Source organism: Paramormyrops kingsleyae, chromosome 1 (genome assembly GCF_048594095.1).
Source record: "Paramormyrops kingsleyae isolate MSU_618 chromosome 1, PKINGS_0.4, whole genome shotgun sequence".
NCBI lineage: Eukaryota > Metazoa > Chordata > Actinopteri > Osteoglossiformes > Mormyridae > Paramormyrops > Paramormyrops kingsleyae.
In genome coordinates this window covers 31,718,980-31,738,512 of record NC_132797.1, presented here as the reverse complement: position 1 = coordinate 31,738,512, position 19,533 = coordinate 31,718,980, and the positions used below count along the sequence as shown (strand labels likewise).

The 19,533-nt window shown below is 47.1% G+C and overlaps 1 protein-coding gene across 8 annotated transcripts in view; it reads right to left on the bottom strand.

The window, feature by feature from the left end:
* The window catches only part of ccny (cyclin Y), a 46,153-nt gene that overhangs the window by 19,646 nt on the left and 6,974 nt on the right, over positions 1-19,533 (bottom strand). For 2 of the 8 annotated variants that reach the window (XM_023805976.2, XM_023805977.2), the window contains exon 1: positions 17,962-18,895. The exons of 3 other annotated variants lie outside the window; for them this stretch is intronic. In XM_023805976.2, the coding sequence (XP_023661744.1) occupies positions 17,962-18,115 (154 nt within the window). In that variant the 5' untranslated portion in view covers positions 18,116-18,895. Of the gene's footprint in view, positions 1-17,961; positions 18,898-19,533 lie in introns of those variants that run through there. 3 more of the 8 variants (XM_072713804.1, XM_023805978.2, XM_023805979.2) reach the window with 3 other exon arrangements.

Here is a 19,533-nt window from a genome sequence, read left to right as displayed (position 1 = left end):
CCCCTGGGGCAGTTGTAAGGACATTACACCCCAGATGGATCAGCATTACCCTCTGATTACCTAGAGTTCACCCTTAATCTCTTTATCTGATTAACTTCTGTTCGGTTGGGGTCTTCATGTGAGACACAGAGGAGGGGGTATCAGAGTCAGCAGAGACTCAGTGCAGAAAGGAGCCTGAGATGAAGAGATCAACTTGCAGGCTTGGGCGTTATTACAGTATAGCCCAGCATTTAGAAATCCCGAAGATATTACTTTTAACACCGTCAAAAACACAGATGCTCCTCTTTCTATTAAACTGAAATGGAGATGCTGTATTGAGGTTAAGTATCGTGATGCACAGCACTAGCAATAACGCACTAGCAATAACGCACGTGTAGGTTAATGCCACAAAAACCAATTTGCCTTGAATGCACTAAAAAAAGTCGAAGTGGCATATGTGAAACCTAGTGCACATGCGGCCGCAGATCGCGCAGGTGCCGCAGATCGGGCAGTTGCCGCAGATCGGGCAGTTGCCGCAGATCGGGCAGGTGCGGCAGATCGGGCAGGTGCGGCAGATCGGGCAGGTGCCGCAGATCGGGCAGGTGCCACAGATCGGGCAGGTGCCGCAGATCGGGCAGGCCGGGCAGGTGTCGCAGATCGGGCAGGTGTCGCAGATCGGGCAGGTGCCGCAGATCGGGCAGGTGCCGCAGATCGGGCAGGTGCCGCAGATCGGGCAGGTGTCGCAGATCGGGCAGGTGCCGCAGATCGGGCAGGTCGGGCAGGTGTCGCAGATCGGGCAGGTGCCGCAGATCGGGCAGGTGTCGCAGATCGGGCAGGTGCCGCAGATCGGGCAGATCGGGCAGGTGCCGCAGATCGGGCAGGTGCCGCAGATCGGGCAGTGACAGTGGAGTCCATAAACGGAAGGTAAGCTCCTTAACTCTTCAACAAGCAGTTGTCTCCTCGTTTCCCTAGCATTCGCTTTCCACACTGATGAGCCCGATTAGGGTTTTACAGTAGCTTACATGATTTACTTTTTTTTTTGTTTAATACCGAGATGGAGGTGAAATGTCTAGAAAGTATGACAGTATGAAAAGTTTATATCACCCAAGCTTATCAGCTTGGTACCACATCATTCCATGGCACAGAAGATTCTCGGGGTACATTTGTCAGAAGTACAATGACTAATGTGTTTTATCCAGCAATAACGGTCGTCCCTAGTGCTTGGAAAGTACTACAAAAATCACTCAGATTCTGCTGCTGAGAAGATCAGGCAGGTTTCTGCTTTCTTGAACAGACGCGAGATCAGACGTAAACTTGTAATAAATACGACGGCAAAGAGAAATTACCACTCTCTGGAGAAGAGCCATGCCAAGCTCTGAATCAGACCCACAAGCCGGTCCTTCTAATCCTAACGCAGGGGAGATAAGAGGCGCAGACTCTTCACCATGATTAAAGATCGAGTCGCTGAGGAGATTAAAACTTGCAGCTGTAATCTTCTCAGAGCAACCTTAAACTGAGACACTGACATGATGAGCTGGGAAATGCTCGGGGGGGAGGGGGGGTGGATTTGGGATTTTGAGGTGATCGTGAGCCAAGAGAACTGAAGAATGCTGGAGCTCCAAGCTCAAAGCTCTGAAAAGGCCAAGCCAGGCCTCCCGATCTGCAATAAGACGATACGTTATGAGAAAGGTCACCTAGAAACTGGTACTCCAGTCCTGCATCCTGAGTTACTGGCATTTCCCATAAGGTGCCAACATGCTTTAACAACCAACGGCAATTCTATGATTTTTTAAGTTAGGGGGCATAAGAGTGGCCATAATTCATACAGACGGACCAATCAAAGGTATATTTTGAATCGGTGAGTGACAGGGGACTGGGCACTCCAGGAGTCAATCAGATTTCAGGGGGAGCGGGCACTCCAGGGGCCAATCAGATTTCAGGGGGAGCGGGCACTCCAGGAGTCAATCAGATTTCAGGGGGAGCGGGCACTCCAGGAGCCAATCAGATTTCAGGGGGAGCAGGCACTCCAGGGGCCAATCAGCTTTCAGGGGGAGTGGGCACTCCGGGGCCAATCAGCTTTCAGGGGGAGCGGGCACTCCAGGGGCCAATCAGCTTTCAGGGGGAGCGGGCACTCCAGATTTCAGCTGAGGCCAGTGCACCTGTGGCCCCTCCCCTCCATACACCCTGGTTTGCAACATTCACAGCAGAATTTCAGGTCCCATCATAACGACACTCAAGAGTGACACAGGCCAATAAGACTAAAAGGGGCGTTACCCTGGGAGGGGGCGGAGATCTGCCTTAATAGTTCAGGGCATGTTTAAGGCCTCATGTCCAGGGCTGACTGGTGAAACTGGAGGCACATATATTACAAGTATACTCGTTCAGGTTTAAACAACCAGCTTCCCTATCTATCTATGTGAGTTCTTGTGTGATAGGGAAGGTATTGGAAATATCTTTACCTAGATGACAATTTAATCCTGGACAACTAAAGATAAGGCTGCAAGGTCCATGAGTAGGGCACCCCCATGAGGGCACTGGAACACGCATGTGACACTGCCGCCATCCAGCACCAGGCTGCAGTGTGACCGGGATCCGGGGCTGTCCCTGTGAGCCACAGGGTATTTCTGACAGATACAGACGTTACAGCGTCTCACGTAGCCATGACAGTGAAGTCGTTGTGAGGCTCTGAAAACGGAAGAACCGCAGACAGATCAAGGCTATATTCAATATAAATGACAATGAAGCCCTCATTAGACTAAAACAATCAAAGGACAATTAACAGCCTGGATATGGTATGGCTACACCACAGATAATTAAAGGCTATATGTTCGAAAAACCTCAACTTTTTCCCAGCTTGGGTGAAAAATCAAACACATTGCTTAATGAGATCATTCATCCTTAACTGTAAACCCTGGACGTGTGAATCTCTCATGAACCTGAATTTCTAGTTGTCCTCTAAAAATAGCTCCTGATTTAGCCTTATGTAAAAAGCAGCCGCTCTGCTGATTTCAGTGTGGTTATGCAACTGGGAGCACTGACAGGGCCTTCAGCGCGGTCGCTGATTAAACCTCAGACAGCTGCTTCGTTAGTTTTGTAAACACCTTTTGTTATGGTGACATTTAAATGGATAAAATAACCTTGTGCGACCCAGGGTCCGTGGGAGTGGCTAGCACAAAGTGGCAGTCTATTCTGCTCTGCCAGGAAACAGCTAAGGCCCGGAGGCACCGGGCCAGAACAGCTCAGGGCATGGAACATCCACCCGGGCCGTAACACACCATCTGGCACCCAGGAGAACGCAGCGCTAATCGCGAGAAAACCCCAATGGTCCTTTAGTCACATTAACAGAGTGGCTACTTAGTGATAGCAAAATGGCAGCTAAGCAGAAGGCTAAGCACAGTCTCCTGGTGTATGGAGTTAATTTTGTGCCAAAAGTATTAATCAAAATTTTGAAAACTGCAAGCAAATCATTAAGTATCAGAATGAAAATGTTTTCCAAATATCAAAAAAATCGAATAAAATCATTTTTTCCCTCCTTCTCTAATTTGTTTTGCTTCTGGAATGCTTTTTTGCTTCTGACTTTTGGCACTGTTTTAACGGGTGGGCGGGCCTTAGCAGCTAACACGTCTATTGGTCAGCTGGAATTTGGAGTGAACACGCCTTTAACCATCTGAGCACGCCCATTCCATGACGCTTCAGAACATCGCAACATGGCGGGAAGCTCCGGAGACAGTTTACAGCATGGAATTGCATCTTTGTAGTTCTATAATAGTGTACTTTTATTAGGAATCGGTGTATGCAACACATATTTCGCGTTCATAAAATGTCACCAACCCATCCAGTTCAGTAACTTTCGCTATTCCACCAACGCGCTGACCAGGGAAGTTTCTAGCTAAAGCTTCTAGCTTCCAGCTGAAGTTTGCCTTGATCAGGGGAACGTGGGGGACAATGCACACCCCTTACATTTTCAGAATAACTTTCTCTCTAACAGTTATTAATTAGTGCGCTAATTCAGCAGCGGTTTTCAAAATTTTGATTAATACTTTTGGCACAAAATTAACTCCATATGGGTGTCTCTCAATACCAAGAACACAAAGACCGTACTTGTGTTCTTGGCAAGACCGGTCTTGATAACTTGCTTCCCAAGAAAGAACTTGGGACACAATGCATCATGAGATTCTTCTCTGTGGTGGTGATGCAATCAATCCATGCATCCCTGGAAGATGACGTCAAACAGGAACACGAGAACACAAAAACGGTCAAGTAAACATATAGATTAACACCCCCCGATTTGCCACTGTTACAGATTGTCCAAAAACAGCTAAAGACCAAGCTAAACACGACGCCTTTTTAATGCCAGCTAGCCCGGGATCCTGGAAAACACCGGTCTCCCTGGGTAGCAGAGCCTCAGCTAAGGCTGGTGTCTAATGCTCAAAGTCAGCCAAGAGGCTCGCTAATTACTAGCTTTTGTTAACCCACACCTACGGAGAAGATGGGGGAGAATCTCAGGGACACGGCAGGAGAAACGGCACCTCCTTCTGTTTCTATGGCATAAAGTGATCAGACAGACGAGTTTCCGTGTTACACACCGCAAACAGCCCATCTGTGCGACGCTACGGCCGTGCATCATGTTTCCTGTGAGCATCGTCAGAGTGTTCACCATACGGTCATGTCCTGAATGCGTCACGGACGGCAGTGCTGCCATTCACTGCCCCCCCCACTGGCCAGCGAGGGAGGCGACGGTGGTTTTTTTCTTGAGCTCAAACTTCGAAACCTAATAAGAAGCTGTAAGAAACCCGGAGTTAAACAGGGAATTTCACCATCAAGGGAGCTGTAAAATCCAGTGTCCATGTTAGGATGGTATCGTGTGGGGATGTATGGATTTTTCCAAGATCTCCGGAGATCGAGCATCCTTCCCCACGGGGCGTTCAACAAACACGGAGGAATGCATGGTACCCAACGGAATTCCAGAAAGAGGCACCAGATTCGGCGTGCCAGTGTTCCTAACAAAAACGAAACGCATTGGTGCCACAGCACAAGCTGATTCCTCTCCAGAGGAGGCAAATTAAAACAGGCATAGAAAACCCTTGAGGGGTATTAACACTCTCCTGCCAGTAACGTTTGCTGGAAATCGTCAAGGCCCCTTCACCACTGCAATTCTCTAGAAGGGGACTATCAAATTATGTGTTATGCACCAGTAATAACAGAGATACAGGATAAAAACCAGAATGCCTGCATATTCACAGAGTTCATGCCTCCTCAAGAGAGTCGACACTCAAATTAGGGCTGTGATTGGGGCAAACGTAGGCGGACACAAGCGCCTGCACCTATAGGCAAGCCGAAGGTTTTCCTTTGGCAGCTGCAGGATAAACGTGCTAATCTGATTCGCTAATTGAAGGTATGCACATGACATCACAGGAGGCAGAAGTCACTGCCTCACTACCCGCTGAGTGGCAGAAAGACAGCGCTGGCATTCAGCTTGGATCCTGCAAAAAAAACTTCTCGAATGGGAAGGAGCTGTTGGGCGGCTGATTGTAAAAGATTTAACAAGAAGTCGGAGGTATCTTTTAACAGATTGATGAAAACTAAAGAAAAGAGAAGCAGTCTGTGGAATCCGGGTTCTGAAATGTGGACTTGCGGATATCATTACTCATCAAATAGTTTGGATTTTTGGGTGAAACCATTCCTGAGGTTATATACTGTACTGATTACTCATCAGTTAAATATTTTGCATCATTCATTTAAATTCTGTGTAATTGTAATGTTTTTGTCAGCATTTATTAAAAACACATCTATGATGATGCAGCTTATGTTTTAAAAACAAAGTGGGGGATGGTTAGATAGTGTTAGCTTGCCAAGACAAGCCCAGTTTTCCTTATAAGGGGATATTCCACAAAGCAAGTTCAGTTATTTCTATTAAATATTTTGTCAGGAAACCTTGTTGCTGGCCACATATCAATGTCCATGGCCCGTTGGTCCTTTGGGAAATTGTACGGATCCCTGTCAAGTCCAACTGCTTTGAATTTAAGCAGATAATCAGCTGTTTTGCAGTTCTCAACTAAAATCTGCCATGTTGCAGCACGTTAATGAGAAAGGACTGCGTTTTGATCGGCATGGTTAACAAGACACTTGTGCAGAAGGAACGATGAAAACAGCTAAGAGAGGCACAAACCGGGGGGAAACCAGGCATGGGCAGCTTTGGGAGGAGGCCAGGAACCACGTCTGCAAGCTGAAAATGACATGCCTTTTCCATTCATTGCCTGACAAACTTCCAAACAAGTTGACCCAGAATCTTAGCGTCTTTGAAAGAGAACTCATGCCAATTAGTCACTGATCAACTCAGAACTGATCAGACCAGTTTGATCAGCAAAGCAGCCTTTGAGAGAAGGAGCGGCATCTTCAGCTGTACTCCATCCGACTCTGAACTAACCCTCCCAGACTTTAGAAACACAAGCCATTCGCTGGCAGGCCTGACTTCCAAAGTGCTGCTTGTCAGGTTCAAACTTCAGAGACATATACTGGGAAGGACCCACAGTCTAATAAAACAAATAGTAGGGGACTGGCTCACTAATTTCTGAATGAGAAACATTTGTTTGGGGACAGCAGGCAAACGTTTGTTTGGGGACAGCAGGCAAACGTTTGTTTGGGGACAGCAGGCAAACGTTTGTTTGGGGACAGCAGGCAAACGTTTGTTTGGAGACATCAGACAGACATTTGGGGAGAACAGCACAGAGCAGACTGTGAAGACAGAAAGCATGTCGGTTGTGTCGGGACTGCGGAGGGTACAGCGGAGGGCCAAGGAGACCCACGTGCTGGTTCATCTGTGTGCAGCTGCTGCCTAACAGAAGCTCCTCAATGCTTGGGCTAGATGAGCAGTGAGTTTGTGTTCAGACTTTAAAAATAAACTGTCTTAGAAAATGGAAGAAGTAAGAATATTTGGGATCTGAAACATAAACACAGACATCAGCATACTCTTCAGATGATTAACATGGTCTCTTCAGTCTGCGGTGTCTTTTGGCCATTGAGAAATTTTCTACATTCATTACGTAGGTAAAAGTAAAACCCATATAGATGGTTCAAATGCCTTCCTATGATATGTAAAATATATTGGATATTTCCTACTGCATGCATATTGTCTCTTTCACACACAGACACCAAATCTTAAGGGTAGACTGTGTACATGTCAGAATATGGTGCGGGGGCAGCCTCGGGGGCCTGGGTGATCAGCGCTCGTCCCAGCTGAGACCCGTGATTTCGCTATCTGTAGCTAGGCAACGAGGTCATAGAAACACTCAGCTGGCGCGGCCCTTCATCAGAGGCGGCCAGAAATCTGCCTGATTGAAGGGGAAATGGGTGCCTACTGCATCTACTTGACAGAGGGCGTCCTTCAGCATTAGCCAGAAGGCTAAAGGATGAACGAGTGCCTCTCTGTTGTGTTTTTAATTAAATGAAATTTTAATTAATTAATTCCAATTTTATGAAGTACACTTTCAGGATTTCAGGTATGTGTCTATGACCACCAGGTCGGCCACTGTTTAGTTTTTAACAAACTCAATTTCAGTTAAAAAGGTTTCATTTCCAAAGTCACACGAAATTCATTCACATGCCATCACTTTCCACTTCCTGACACCACTATACAGTGTCGCAGACCAGTTTGGCCGGATTCAGCACAGCACCGGGACCGGGGAAGCATCCAGGAGACTGAATCCTGCTGCCTTGGTAACTAGCACCAATGGAGCCTCCCCGGAAGCACTGACACGCTCATCACGGAGCATGCTCAGTAGAAATCATAACAGGGAGGAAAGTCTCAGCCTCGAAACGGGATTGGCTGCAATACACCAAACCACTCTAAGACCCAGTGGCCTAATGGATAAGGAATCACCCTCTAGAGCTGGGGGTTCCTGGTTCAAGTCATCCTTTAATCATGCAAAAAGCAGCTGCAGTTGAACAGAATTGAGAAAGTGCAGGGCATTTAGTGGGGGCAATAGTCAGTTAGAAATCTGAGTCTGGAAGGTTGTGGGTTCAAATCCCATTACGGAACAATGGAATTAAGAACAATGGGACAATGGGATTTAAAGGCAGTTGCTCCAGGAATGGTAGCTGACCCTGACCTCTAATTCTCACTCGTATGCCACTTTAGACAAGTGCCTGCTGAATAAATACAAACATGCATATTATCATAATGACAGACGCTGCTGTGACTCCAAATGTTTAAGCAGTGCGTCGGTTTAATACACCTATGACAAGACCTAAGGATAATAATCCATCCATCCATCCATATTCCAACTGCTTGTCCCAGTCAATGCCTGGCTCCACTATAGTCCTGGACCCAGAATCCTTTCATCACCATAATAAATTCACTCCACCTGTTGCTTCAGATGTCAGAAACTTGCTAATCCATGTCTTCTCTTGTAATCTGACCCCGCATTGAGGAATAGCACCCCCCCCCCCTCCCCCAAACAGGCTTAAGCCCCTACATAGGGAAGAGGGGGAAATTCAGCCAAATGAAGTTGATATTTGGGAGAGAGAGAAAACCTTGTGATACTCGGCAGGATTTCAGTTTTCCCCCCGTTTTTACATCCACTTTAAAGGTGGACACATATAGGATCCTGAACAGAAGTCAAAGGCATCTTTCTCCAGCGTCAAGACTGGCTCCAGTGTAGATGCTCAGCTGACCAGTGGCTGCTGCACGTCACATGGTACAGAGCACGGAACCTGAGGCAATTTACGGGGGGGGGGGAGAAATCTCAGAAGGAGGAGATGCATCACAGCGAAGCCGTACAAGGCTGGAAGTAGGAAAACAACACAGGCAATTAAAGGCATCAAAGTTACAGAAACAGTCATGAAGTACAGCACAGAGGATCTCCAGGCTTCAAAACACAAGCTAATTAACACGCATGCTACTTCACAGAGACCGATTAAAATGCTTTACTCCGCCGAACGGGCTTTAGTTGGACTTCTGGGCTGGATTTTTTAGATTCTTCCAAATCTCCTGACATGGATACACTTTTCTATGGGGCTATTATTGTAGCAAAATCATTTGCAAATGCGTATGGAGAACTGCGTGACTATCTCAATCCGTGTGTGCGTAACCAGAATTACAAATGTGTAAAAGAATCTCTAAATGTGTAATGAGATTTGCAAGTATACTGAGATTTGTACCTGTGTAGACAAATCTGTAAATGTGTGCATAGATCAATAGACAAATATGCAAAAGCGTACATAGGTAATAATGGCTAAAAAGTCATTTTTGCTCCAAGAGCTGGAAATACAAACAAGTCATCAGTTACGACTCAGATGGGCCTCTCAATTGGCTGTCATTTTACATGCGATTTTTGCTACACTTCTGCACAGCAGATCTGCAAATGCATGTGGAGAATTGTTTGGTTGTGGAGATTTTGAGAGCTAAGGGCTTAGCACTGTCCCACTGGCAAGCTTTTGGGGGCTTAAATGTGGAATGTCGTTAGGGTATAAACCGTTAGACAGAATACCTCTCGACATGGAATGCTGAATGATATGTCTGAATTATACGTCTGACTTGGATCAAAATAAGTTAAAAGTAATTACAACATTACTGTCAAGCCACAGTGCAGTCGGCATTGTATCTTGACAGCAGGTGGCGCAGCGATTAAGGGCACAGCATAATAAGTGGAAGGATGCTTGACAAGAGGTACTGTAGTTACCCTGGTCTGCAAACACTGATAAAGATGCTGCTACACATGCTATAAATAAAAGGCTGGAATTTTCTGGATCCTGCTCATGGGTCCATCTTTATCACATACATGTTTTTAAAGAGGCTTCTCCACTTAATGTGGGGAATGAGTTGCTTAAATGATGCAACAGTTTTTTTTGTAGGTGTCAGGTTTGCAGATGCTCCAAAACTGCAGTCACACCTGTGCACATGTTAGGCTCATTTACAGATGTGAACAGGGTGACCAGGCAAACACCCCCCCACTCCAGGTCCTTAATGAGATTCTCACTTCTGCATCGGTCGCGCAGCTGTTACCAGAAGGCATCAGCGCCATTAGGGACCCAATCAGTCCGACGGTGCCATTGCAGTTCAACTCGCTCAGCTGTCCTCCGTGATGAGGATCTCTGCCACATGGCATGTCAGGCCAACTAAAACCCAAAAGGCTCTGAGTCATGCATATAATCAATGTTGAGCCTCTGATCCTTTAGGGGGTCATCAAGGGTGCTACACCTTTACACCTCTTACTACCTCTTTACACTACACCTCAGCTCTTAATTACTGGTGTAATTATCTGGACAGCGTGTCACCTGTCTGGCTGCTTCAGGTGTAAATCGGGTGTTAATGAATACGCATGGATGCCTGTAGGATCAGACCCAAGTGAGTGGCCGGCGTCCGAGGACTGAATGTGGATAGTCGGGGGTGGGGACAGGCCCGATCCCGCAGAGCCTGTGTGGGCTGGCCAAGCTGCCATCTGCACCTAGGCCACTGTGTCTGCGTGACATTTAGCCATGACGTAGATTGGCTCACATACATGCACACATGTCAATACACATGCAGCATTAAGACCACCCCCCCCCCCACCCCGTGCTGTAATAATATGTGCAAATGCAGTCTAGCTTGGCTACAGCCATTTTCCTAATTAGCTCAGCATGCATGACGTGCCAGCACTCACGATCCATTTGTGAGAGGACCCTGAGCAGGCTGGCGTTGCTTCTAGAATGTTCCTCACCTCAGGCACCACCTCAGACCTGGACTGGATGAGGAATGACTTAAGAAAGATGGATGGCGAGTGTCAGGAATGTCGCTCGGGTGTCTTATTCTGTCATTCTGCAGTACCGCACAAGAGGATTGTGGGAAAAGTGTCGCTCAGCCTGACACAGAGCGCGCAGCGACCTGACTGTGTTACAGCAACCAGAGCAGCAACAGACCGATACAGATTATGGCAATTTCAGGACGCCGGTGGTGCTCTTAAGCAAATAACTCAACAGATGAGATATCATCGGGGTTCCCTCCTTGAAGCCAGACGGCATACCAAAATAAACCGGAATCTGAGAAATAAAGGAAGTGAAGTCATGGAGAGAGTGACATTTCTGGTTAATGATGACAAGGAGGATTAGTCACCTGATCTAAAGCCATGACCCCGTAGCTGAGTGACCCAATTGGGTTTTTCTACACTGCATGGTGTGACATCATCATCATCATCATCGTCATCATCACCACCACAGCAAGCTCATGCAGTTGCCATGGTAGCACTGTATCAATAGCATCGAACACGCTGATATTTCTCACGCCTAAATGTCTTCCTATCATGTGTCCGAGGCTCATCAATGGCTGGGTGACGAAGCTTGAGGTGTATCCGTTCATCACGCTGTTCTGCACAATTTGCCGGCAGCCCAGAAATGATGTCACAGGAAGATGCTCTAGTGAGTAACATTTAGCATCTCGTAATTGCAAATGCTGATTGTGGAGCCCTCTGCCAACACGGTGAACGAGTGAGCGATAATGACGTTAGCGGGGTGGGAGGAGGGAGCGGGGATGTCTTTCCAGAAATATCCTCAAATGCTTCCTCTCAGAAGTCATCAGCGTAAAAGTTGTCACCTCTCCCACGATATCAGCCTCCATGGCACGACCTTGGCGTGTTCCTATGAAATCTCACGCTACCTAATTCCCAGTGTCTGCTTTGGATGTAACCATGCACAGGTGCGGGTATGTCTGCCCTCAAACTAGTCCCCCACCCAACATGCTTTATACCAAACAGGACTGACAAAGGTCCCTTTCACCTTCCACAGCATGCTGGCTTCCACTGAGACATTTTTCCAAGATTCTGCCTCTATGTGTGATATTACCCATGGATGGCAGATATGATCGGCTGGAAAGCAAAATACTGGTACATGACACGCTACGAGTCATTTCTCTATAACCCCACAAAGCTGGAAACCCCAAGAATGGCCACCCCACACTAAGAATGGCTAATCCCCACCACAGACTTGGCTATGCTTATAATTTTACTTCATTAATAGAACTCTGTGACACATGGTAGGCATGAGAATTAATTTCCTAATATCCTAACTGAATGTTGACCTCAGTTTGTGGTACCCGGTTTCAGATAGAGGATCCTGGGTCTTGACAATGTGTTTAAACAAGATTGGGAAGGATCTTGCGGATGAGGGTTGTGGCTTATTAAGAGCCCAGAAAGGGTCATCTAGGTTCAAGCCCCCATCAGAACAATAACAGTGGAGACACCACGGCTTTGATGTGTAGCTAATTCCCCCTTTTCATCCCGCCGTCCCATCATCACTGATGCTCAGCCCTTGTAATGTGTGTCACACGACTCATTTCCATGGAATGAAAACCACAGACTCTGGCCGCCTCCCACCCACCACTTTGAAGAGCGGCTTGATCGCTACCTTGGCTTCAAAGAGCACCGAGCATGACCACAAAGCCGTCGCATTCACGTTGGCCATCATGGAGAGCTGTGCTCGGAACAAGATCCAGCGCTTCAGGTTCTCGAGTTTAGGGGGGAGTCCTCTGAAGGTGGCATCTGAAAACATCAACATCTGTCCTGACAGAGGATTCATACCGGGATCCATCTTGGCATGGATCTTAGCATGTCTTAGCATGGTTTGTGATACATCTTGGCATGGTCCTTGGTACGTCAATTCATGGTTTCGTCGCCTGTCTTGGGATGGACCATGGCATTACTTGCCATGGTCCTTTGTACATCGAGGCATGGTTCATGTTTCAGGGCAGGTGACACTGGTACGTCTTGTGTGTGTTTCCTCCCATAGTCCAAGGCCGAACAGTTAAGTGAATTGGTAACTCTCAATTGCCCATAGTGTGTGTGAACCCTGAAATGACCTGAGTTCCAGGGTGTTAATATGTAGGTGTCCTGGTTAAAGGGATGCTGGATTTAAATATCACTCCTGATACTGTAAGCTAGCCAGAAAGCAAACTCACTCTCTCTGCCTCCTCCTCCTCCCTTCAAACAAGGGGGACTTAGCTGACTCACAGGTAATCTGCCTTCATTCTTGTTTCCCCTGTGTAGTAACAATAGCCTACAAACAAATGATTAAAGGAGCCACTTCAAATGCCGGGTAGGGGGAGGGAACTGAATATGATGTGCCAGAAGTCACCATGGAGGTGTGGGGGAGACCTGTCAAGCAGGGGACCCCTCGGGGTCATACTCCTGGTGAACAAAATGTATTAGAGACAAGGCATCCCAAATCAGGAGGGAGTGCTCATTACCTGGATGCTGAGCAGACACCCCTGTGAGTGGTGAGCATTTGGTTCAGTTCATTTCCAAAGGTTTAATAGTAGAAAAAGATAAAAGAAAAGATTCACAATGATGTAAGGTAATCAGGAAACACAACAGATCAATGGGTAAATAACCATAATATCTAATGCCAATTAAGGAAAAAAGGGCAATTTATTAGGAGAAAAGTGGATGCTTTGTCTGTACCTAACAAAGCTGCAGTAAGATGAAAGAGCAGGACTGTACACGCTGTTAGTGTTTAACTTCAAGAGTCGCGTGGTTCATTAAATATGAAATGCCTGCCGTGGTGGGCTGGCATACCACGCTTTCAAAAGCCTGTGTGACAGGGTTACCCACAATAAACACGGCCATCCACCCAGACCCCAGTCAGGGTTCAGGGACATGTGTCTCGCACCTTTGGCTGAACCTCATCAGGGATGAGAATCTCTATCATTACCGATGTCCAATCCATGACAGCTCCCCCCCCAAGGCCACAGTGGTCACACACCAAAAAGACCTCCCAGACAGATACCGCTCGGTCCACAAAACAGGATTAACAACCTTTAAATGAGGTTGTTTATTCATTCAGGTCTGTGGTGGTCCTGTTTGCCTGAAGCCCAACCAGATACTGCCTTAAATGAGGGTCAGCTCCAACACTCCCTGCCCCGTCGAGCTTCAAAGGCAGGTCCCCACTCCCGTCCATAAACTGAAGGTAGGAAATAAAAGGTCTGTGTTTCAAACGGGAAAGCCACCTTGCTTCTCCATTCGCTCAGCACTGCAAAGCCCATGTTAGCATCTGTTAAGGGAAGAGCCACTGAATAGTTCAAAAAGAGAGAGAGGGTTAGGAGTTCTGAGACTTACCTGTAATGAGACCAAGAGACACAAAGCATGGTGGGTAACTCTAAGTAAAGCATATGATTGGTGGAAGACCAAATCGGAAAAACAGTACAGGAGGTATCTTAAGCAGACTGAAACTGGGTCACGTCAAAACCCAAACCAGATTCTGCTACCATAATACATTATCCAGGACTCATCAACAAGATCAAGAATCCTGCACACTGACCCTGGATCAGATGACAGACAAATCTGTGTAACTCCAGTTGAGTTTAGTACTGGGAGGCAATGCCTTGAAATGTGTTCTTAGGTAACTGATCCTGTAAAACATCCTTCAAAACTGCACTTAACAGCTGAGGTTTGGCACCAATCCCACTTCAGCAATTAGTGTTTTTTTTGTACCTAATTTGCTGTAGTTCTTCACTGGAGAAACAGTGGCACGGTCCAATAAGCACAAACTGGCAGGAGATCTGAGGTCTGACAGCACTTTGGCAACAGGGATAACCAGTCTACAGTGAACATGGGGCCTGGTCTTCAAGCTCAGTTTGAAATCATAAAGAAGGGATCTGCATTATACATAAAGCAGACAGTGCAATCAGTGTTTGATCACTCAACTGTTTATGTAGCTTTGAAACATTCCAACTAACCCGGATGACAGATCTGCTGCCTGCCTGAGGGAGTTCTGATCCTATGATTTGAACAAGAGAAGTCCTTATGATGCCCTCATGCCATCAGCTAATTCTTGAACTGATGGCAGTAAGAGCCTGTGGCTCTAAATAAAAATTAGGCACAAACAGGAAACGATCCGGCAACTTTACTGGCGCCGTGTGTCCTCCCAGTGGTAGACCAAAGAAGGACAGGGCCAGAGACCACCATGATGTCCATGCACTGGACTGGACACTTCTTCCAAGCAGGGCTGAGCTAAAGCATACGTGAAACAGAAACAGCAGTCCTGGGGAAGCACCCTCTCCCAGCCCTGGGATTTGAACAGGCAACCTTCTGTTCGCAGGCGGTGTGTCCTTACCCAGTGAACTACACAGCATCACTGATTTGGGTGCTTATTTGCAAAAACACGCCAGTGTCCTCGATTCACACTGCCATTTCCTCCCAGCCTGCCATTTATTTAGGCAGGAAAGGTGGTTATTTAGGAGACAGCTCCCCGGCTGCCTGTCCCGCGATCGTCTAATTTTACACGCGCACATGTGCCAGAAGACGGCCACAGATCTGTCAGCACACAGTGGCCACAAACGCTTCACTACCACAACTCTGGTTCTTTCAGGTGACACAAAACAAACATCTTCCTTCAGTCACACAGTATGATCAATAGAGCCGGATCGCGGGCCAGTTTCAGGAACGGAGGTGGCGCACTTCTCTGGCTCACTCAGAGCTCGCATTGTGCCTGTCACGAAATGGTAAACGATTTATGCATCACAAACGTCACATCACATTATTATGCTCTGAAAAAGTCACAGAGGGAGGCAGTGAGTTGGGTAGAGAGTCCAATCACACCTCTGCTTTATTACCCAACATATAATTTCCCCTGTTTCTCGCAGGAAATCCCACCAGACCCTAATGCCTCAGACCACTCCCTGTAGAGGCCACACCCGCGATCAGACACTGTAAGGTCCTTCCTCTGTTTTCATTCCACCTGACTGTTTTGTTGAACTCATCTGAACTCCTGTACCCAAACAGGGACGCTGTCACTTCCTTGGTCACATGGTCCTATTCAGTGTCCCGCCTGAAGTAAGCCTTATAAGGTGTTCCCCATTATTCCCAGTGCAGCTGTGACACATCCTCCCCATCCACCGAGAGGCTAGGGCCTCTTATTGGCTGCCGGCATCTGCGAGGTAGCAGCCAACACCACGGCGAGTCCAGGAGCCCGAACACGAGCATCCGATGGCACCAAGAGCACCAGAGCGGGTGCCAGGGGGCACGAGTCTGTGAACGAACATGAAGGCCACAAAAGGAACATCTCTAGGGGACTGTCACCAATCTCCCGATCATTCATAAAGCTCTCAAAATAGAGTAACATCTTCAACAAGCCCAACCAAGAAACACCTAAGCAGCACTGCTAATTCTGTGAGGACGTGACCATTATCCTAACCATAAACTGTCACGCTTTTAGGGTCTACAAATTATGAAGGGGGAACTAATTTCCTATCAATTAACCTTGTTAGGAAGTGACAGTGAAGGCAGACTGCAGCATTAAACACGAGACACTATTTTCATAGTGGCACAATTTCTTTTTACTACAGATGGGGGATATTAGCCCCATCTCTCCAATATAAATGCAGGGTAATGAAGCTCAGGATCCCTGTTTTATAACCCCCATCGCTAATATGCCGAGGGAGCGCAGGATGGAAAACCGTCTTTCATTCTGAATAATGGTTCCTCTTATTGAGGCTGACAGTCTCACAGTAACAATGCTGGTGTTAATTCCAGCCAGTGATTCAGCACATGTGCTATCGCATCTCCCCCCTCCCCCCGGGCCCCGGGCCCCGGGCCCCGGACAGCAGCTCCTGCTGAAGGCTGGCACCCTCTCACACAGGCCCCTACGCCTGGGCGCCAACGGTAGCAGCCGACAGATCCTTCCCAGGCAGGACAAGGCGGTCGGGGGGTCAAAACCCCACCCAGCGCCCGCTCTGTAGCCCTCCATAGCACATTAGAGGACAAACACATGGACATTTACAGGCAAAAAGACTCCAGAAACTTCCACAGCCACCACCCATGTTTGACCCCATGGATGGTCATGGCCACAGTCAAGTCCTTTTCTGATGGGTTCATGACATCCCCCAGGACATCCGCCTGGATGGGCAGTCCCACCTCTGGATTGGCATCTGGACACAGCTGGCAGTGGGGAGTGACGAGATCCTACACGACACCTTGGAGGAGGGCAGCTTTCAGACCTACCCACACGGGATCCGCGTTTCATTCAAAACTCAATGCTAGTCCAGTGTATTGACCAGGGTTGCATTTTTTGTTTCTGGGACCCTGTTCACCAACTCACTTTGGGGGCCCGCACCCTCCCCCTAGTGTAGTGACTATTTGTGGCCAACAGTGGGCCCAAAAATGTTCAGGGGAGGGCACACAAAGGTGTGGTTTGAGTAGTTGTTAACCCCATTGCAGGCTTTCATGTCAAAACCTATTCTAGCCTGATCAGAAATCACATTGACAAAAACACAATGATGGGCCAGTCACTCATCTATGAACAACTCACTACAATATCATGGATTCAAACTCGCTGGATTAATCATTCACTACCCCAGGTACTCGGAATAAGGGACTTAATGGATTTGGGAGTATTTACCCCACAGTGCCAGTCTCAGACCTAAAACGGCTGTATCTCTTCAATAAAAACCTTCAGCAAAAGCGAAGCGGACCGGACAACTGCGCTGATCACGACAGTTACACCTTGTCGTGATGATTAACGTGGGCAGATATATTATTCATAAACCTGCAACATCTCATCTGGAACGCCGCATTTCGTCCAGTCACAGAAATGTAAAAGGATCATATTAGTACTTATGTATGTATGTATTAGTATTATGTGGCACGATCCTCACCCTTATCAAGCGCTCCCTATGTCATGACAGCAGCTTTTACTTAAACAGGCTATGTGTAATTGGTTAATATCGTCCCGTGTTGATTTAATAATAACAATAATGAAAATCATGGTAACAGCAGTAAATATACAAAATAACGCAGTATAAAAACGATAATTATGTATGATCTATAAACGATGCATATATTATAATAATAATACTAATAATAATAATAATAATAATATTATTATATTTAAACAGTAGTAGTAGCACATGCGAAGTAACGGTTTTTGAAGCGCAACTGCCCCTCGACCCCAGCCCCGGCCCCCTGCCTCTCCAAATCCCCAGTCCGGTTCCCCCGGTATCCCTGCCGCCGACGCCTTTACCGTCGATATTCTCTCTGTCGCTGATGTGCTGCAGGTTGCAGCCCGTGTCCTCCCGGCTCAGCTCCGCGTCGGGCTGGTACGGCTCCAGACGGGAGTGCGCCTTTCTCCTCAGCTTGGGGCTCGCCGACACACAGCAGGATGTCGCGTTGCCCATATTTCTCTTTCCTTTTCAGGACGACTCCGGCTCTGTCTTCTCCGGGCTGGGACGGTAAGCCGTGGGGCAGGGGTGGCCAAGGGGGAGCGGCGACGCGCCTCAGCTTGGTTCGAGGTTGGTCTGCAGCTCCAGTAATGGGAAAACTGTCCAGAAACCGGTGGGCGGGCGGGTGTAGGGGGAGGAAAGGTGAGCCTGCGGGGTTTCTGTGTGTCGGCTCTTCGCTCCCCCCCGGCACCTCTCAGGCACGGCGGATCGCCGGTGGAGCGACGCGTCGCTTAGCCCACATGCGCCCGGGGGTAGCGCTGCGCCGGTAGCGGAGCGGAGCGGCCGGTCAGCTCAGCTCGGCCAACAGCGGTCGGTCTGTGGCAGAAACGGTTCCGGTTCAAGTGGGTGGTAACAGCTAGTATATCGGTGAAAGTGTGTCGGTGCAACAGCGTGTTTTTTATTGAACATAACTCCCTGATTGTTGTCCCTAAAACAAATAGTTACATTTTACAGCTTTTTAATTATTTTCGCATTATGTGGGCCTGAGTTAAACGTTACACGTATTTCACTATAGTCTACGTAAAAAATCACGTCGCGCATTTTCAAGCTTCGTACGATCTCGGCTGTTTGAAATTTCTATATTCGTTATTTTTAGTTAATATGAATTTGGAAACGTTTCTGCTACCTTTCTGAAACACGATTTTGTTTATGCTCGAAAAGCCATCATGTGACGTGAAATAATTTCCGAAGGAGTGTACGGACAGTGAGATTTCAGAGGTGGATTTTCTCAGTAGACACGTACGTTAAATAACAACTAACCAGATTTTCCAAAGGGGCGTTTCACACATGCCAAACCAGTTCTTGCTGCATGAGGCTGGGTGATTGCCTGGTAACAAAGTTACACTGACACGCAGGGAAAGTTAACTGGGATCAAATGCAAGGCATGGGAATAAAATGGACTTTTTAGCATATGTATAGTATGTCATAAAGAGTAAAATTTATCATAAACTGACGATACTCAAGTTTGATTAGAGATGATTGACTAAAAGGTCCTTCTTATCGATTCTGAGTGTGTGTGTGTTTGGGTGAGGGTTGGCTGTTTGTGCTACAAAAAAAACACGAATGAAATGGAAAAACGTTTTTTAAAAGCAGGCAATCCCCTTTCCCTGGGAATGGATCTCAGTCAAAGGTCTCCTCCTGTATTTGCCTTACATTTACTTAGTTTTTCTGATACCAAAGCAACTTACACTAGAGGAAAGGACTGTAATTTACATGCAATCCTTGGGATTTGAACCAACAACCTTTGTGTTGGTTAGTACACAGCACTCCTTGGTAAGCTAAATTTTCTTAAAAAGAACTCATATACGTTTTATATTAAATGTAATGAGTTTAAACATGGTACAAATAAAATCATAAGTTGTGTTAATTGGCGT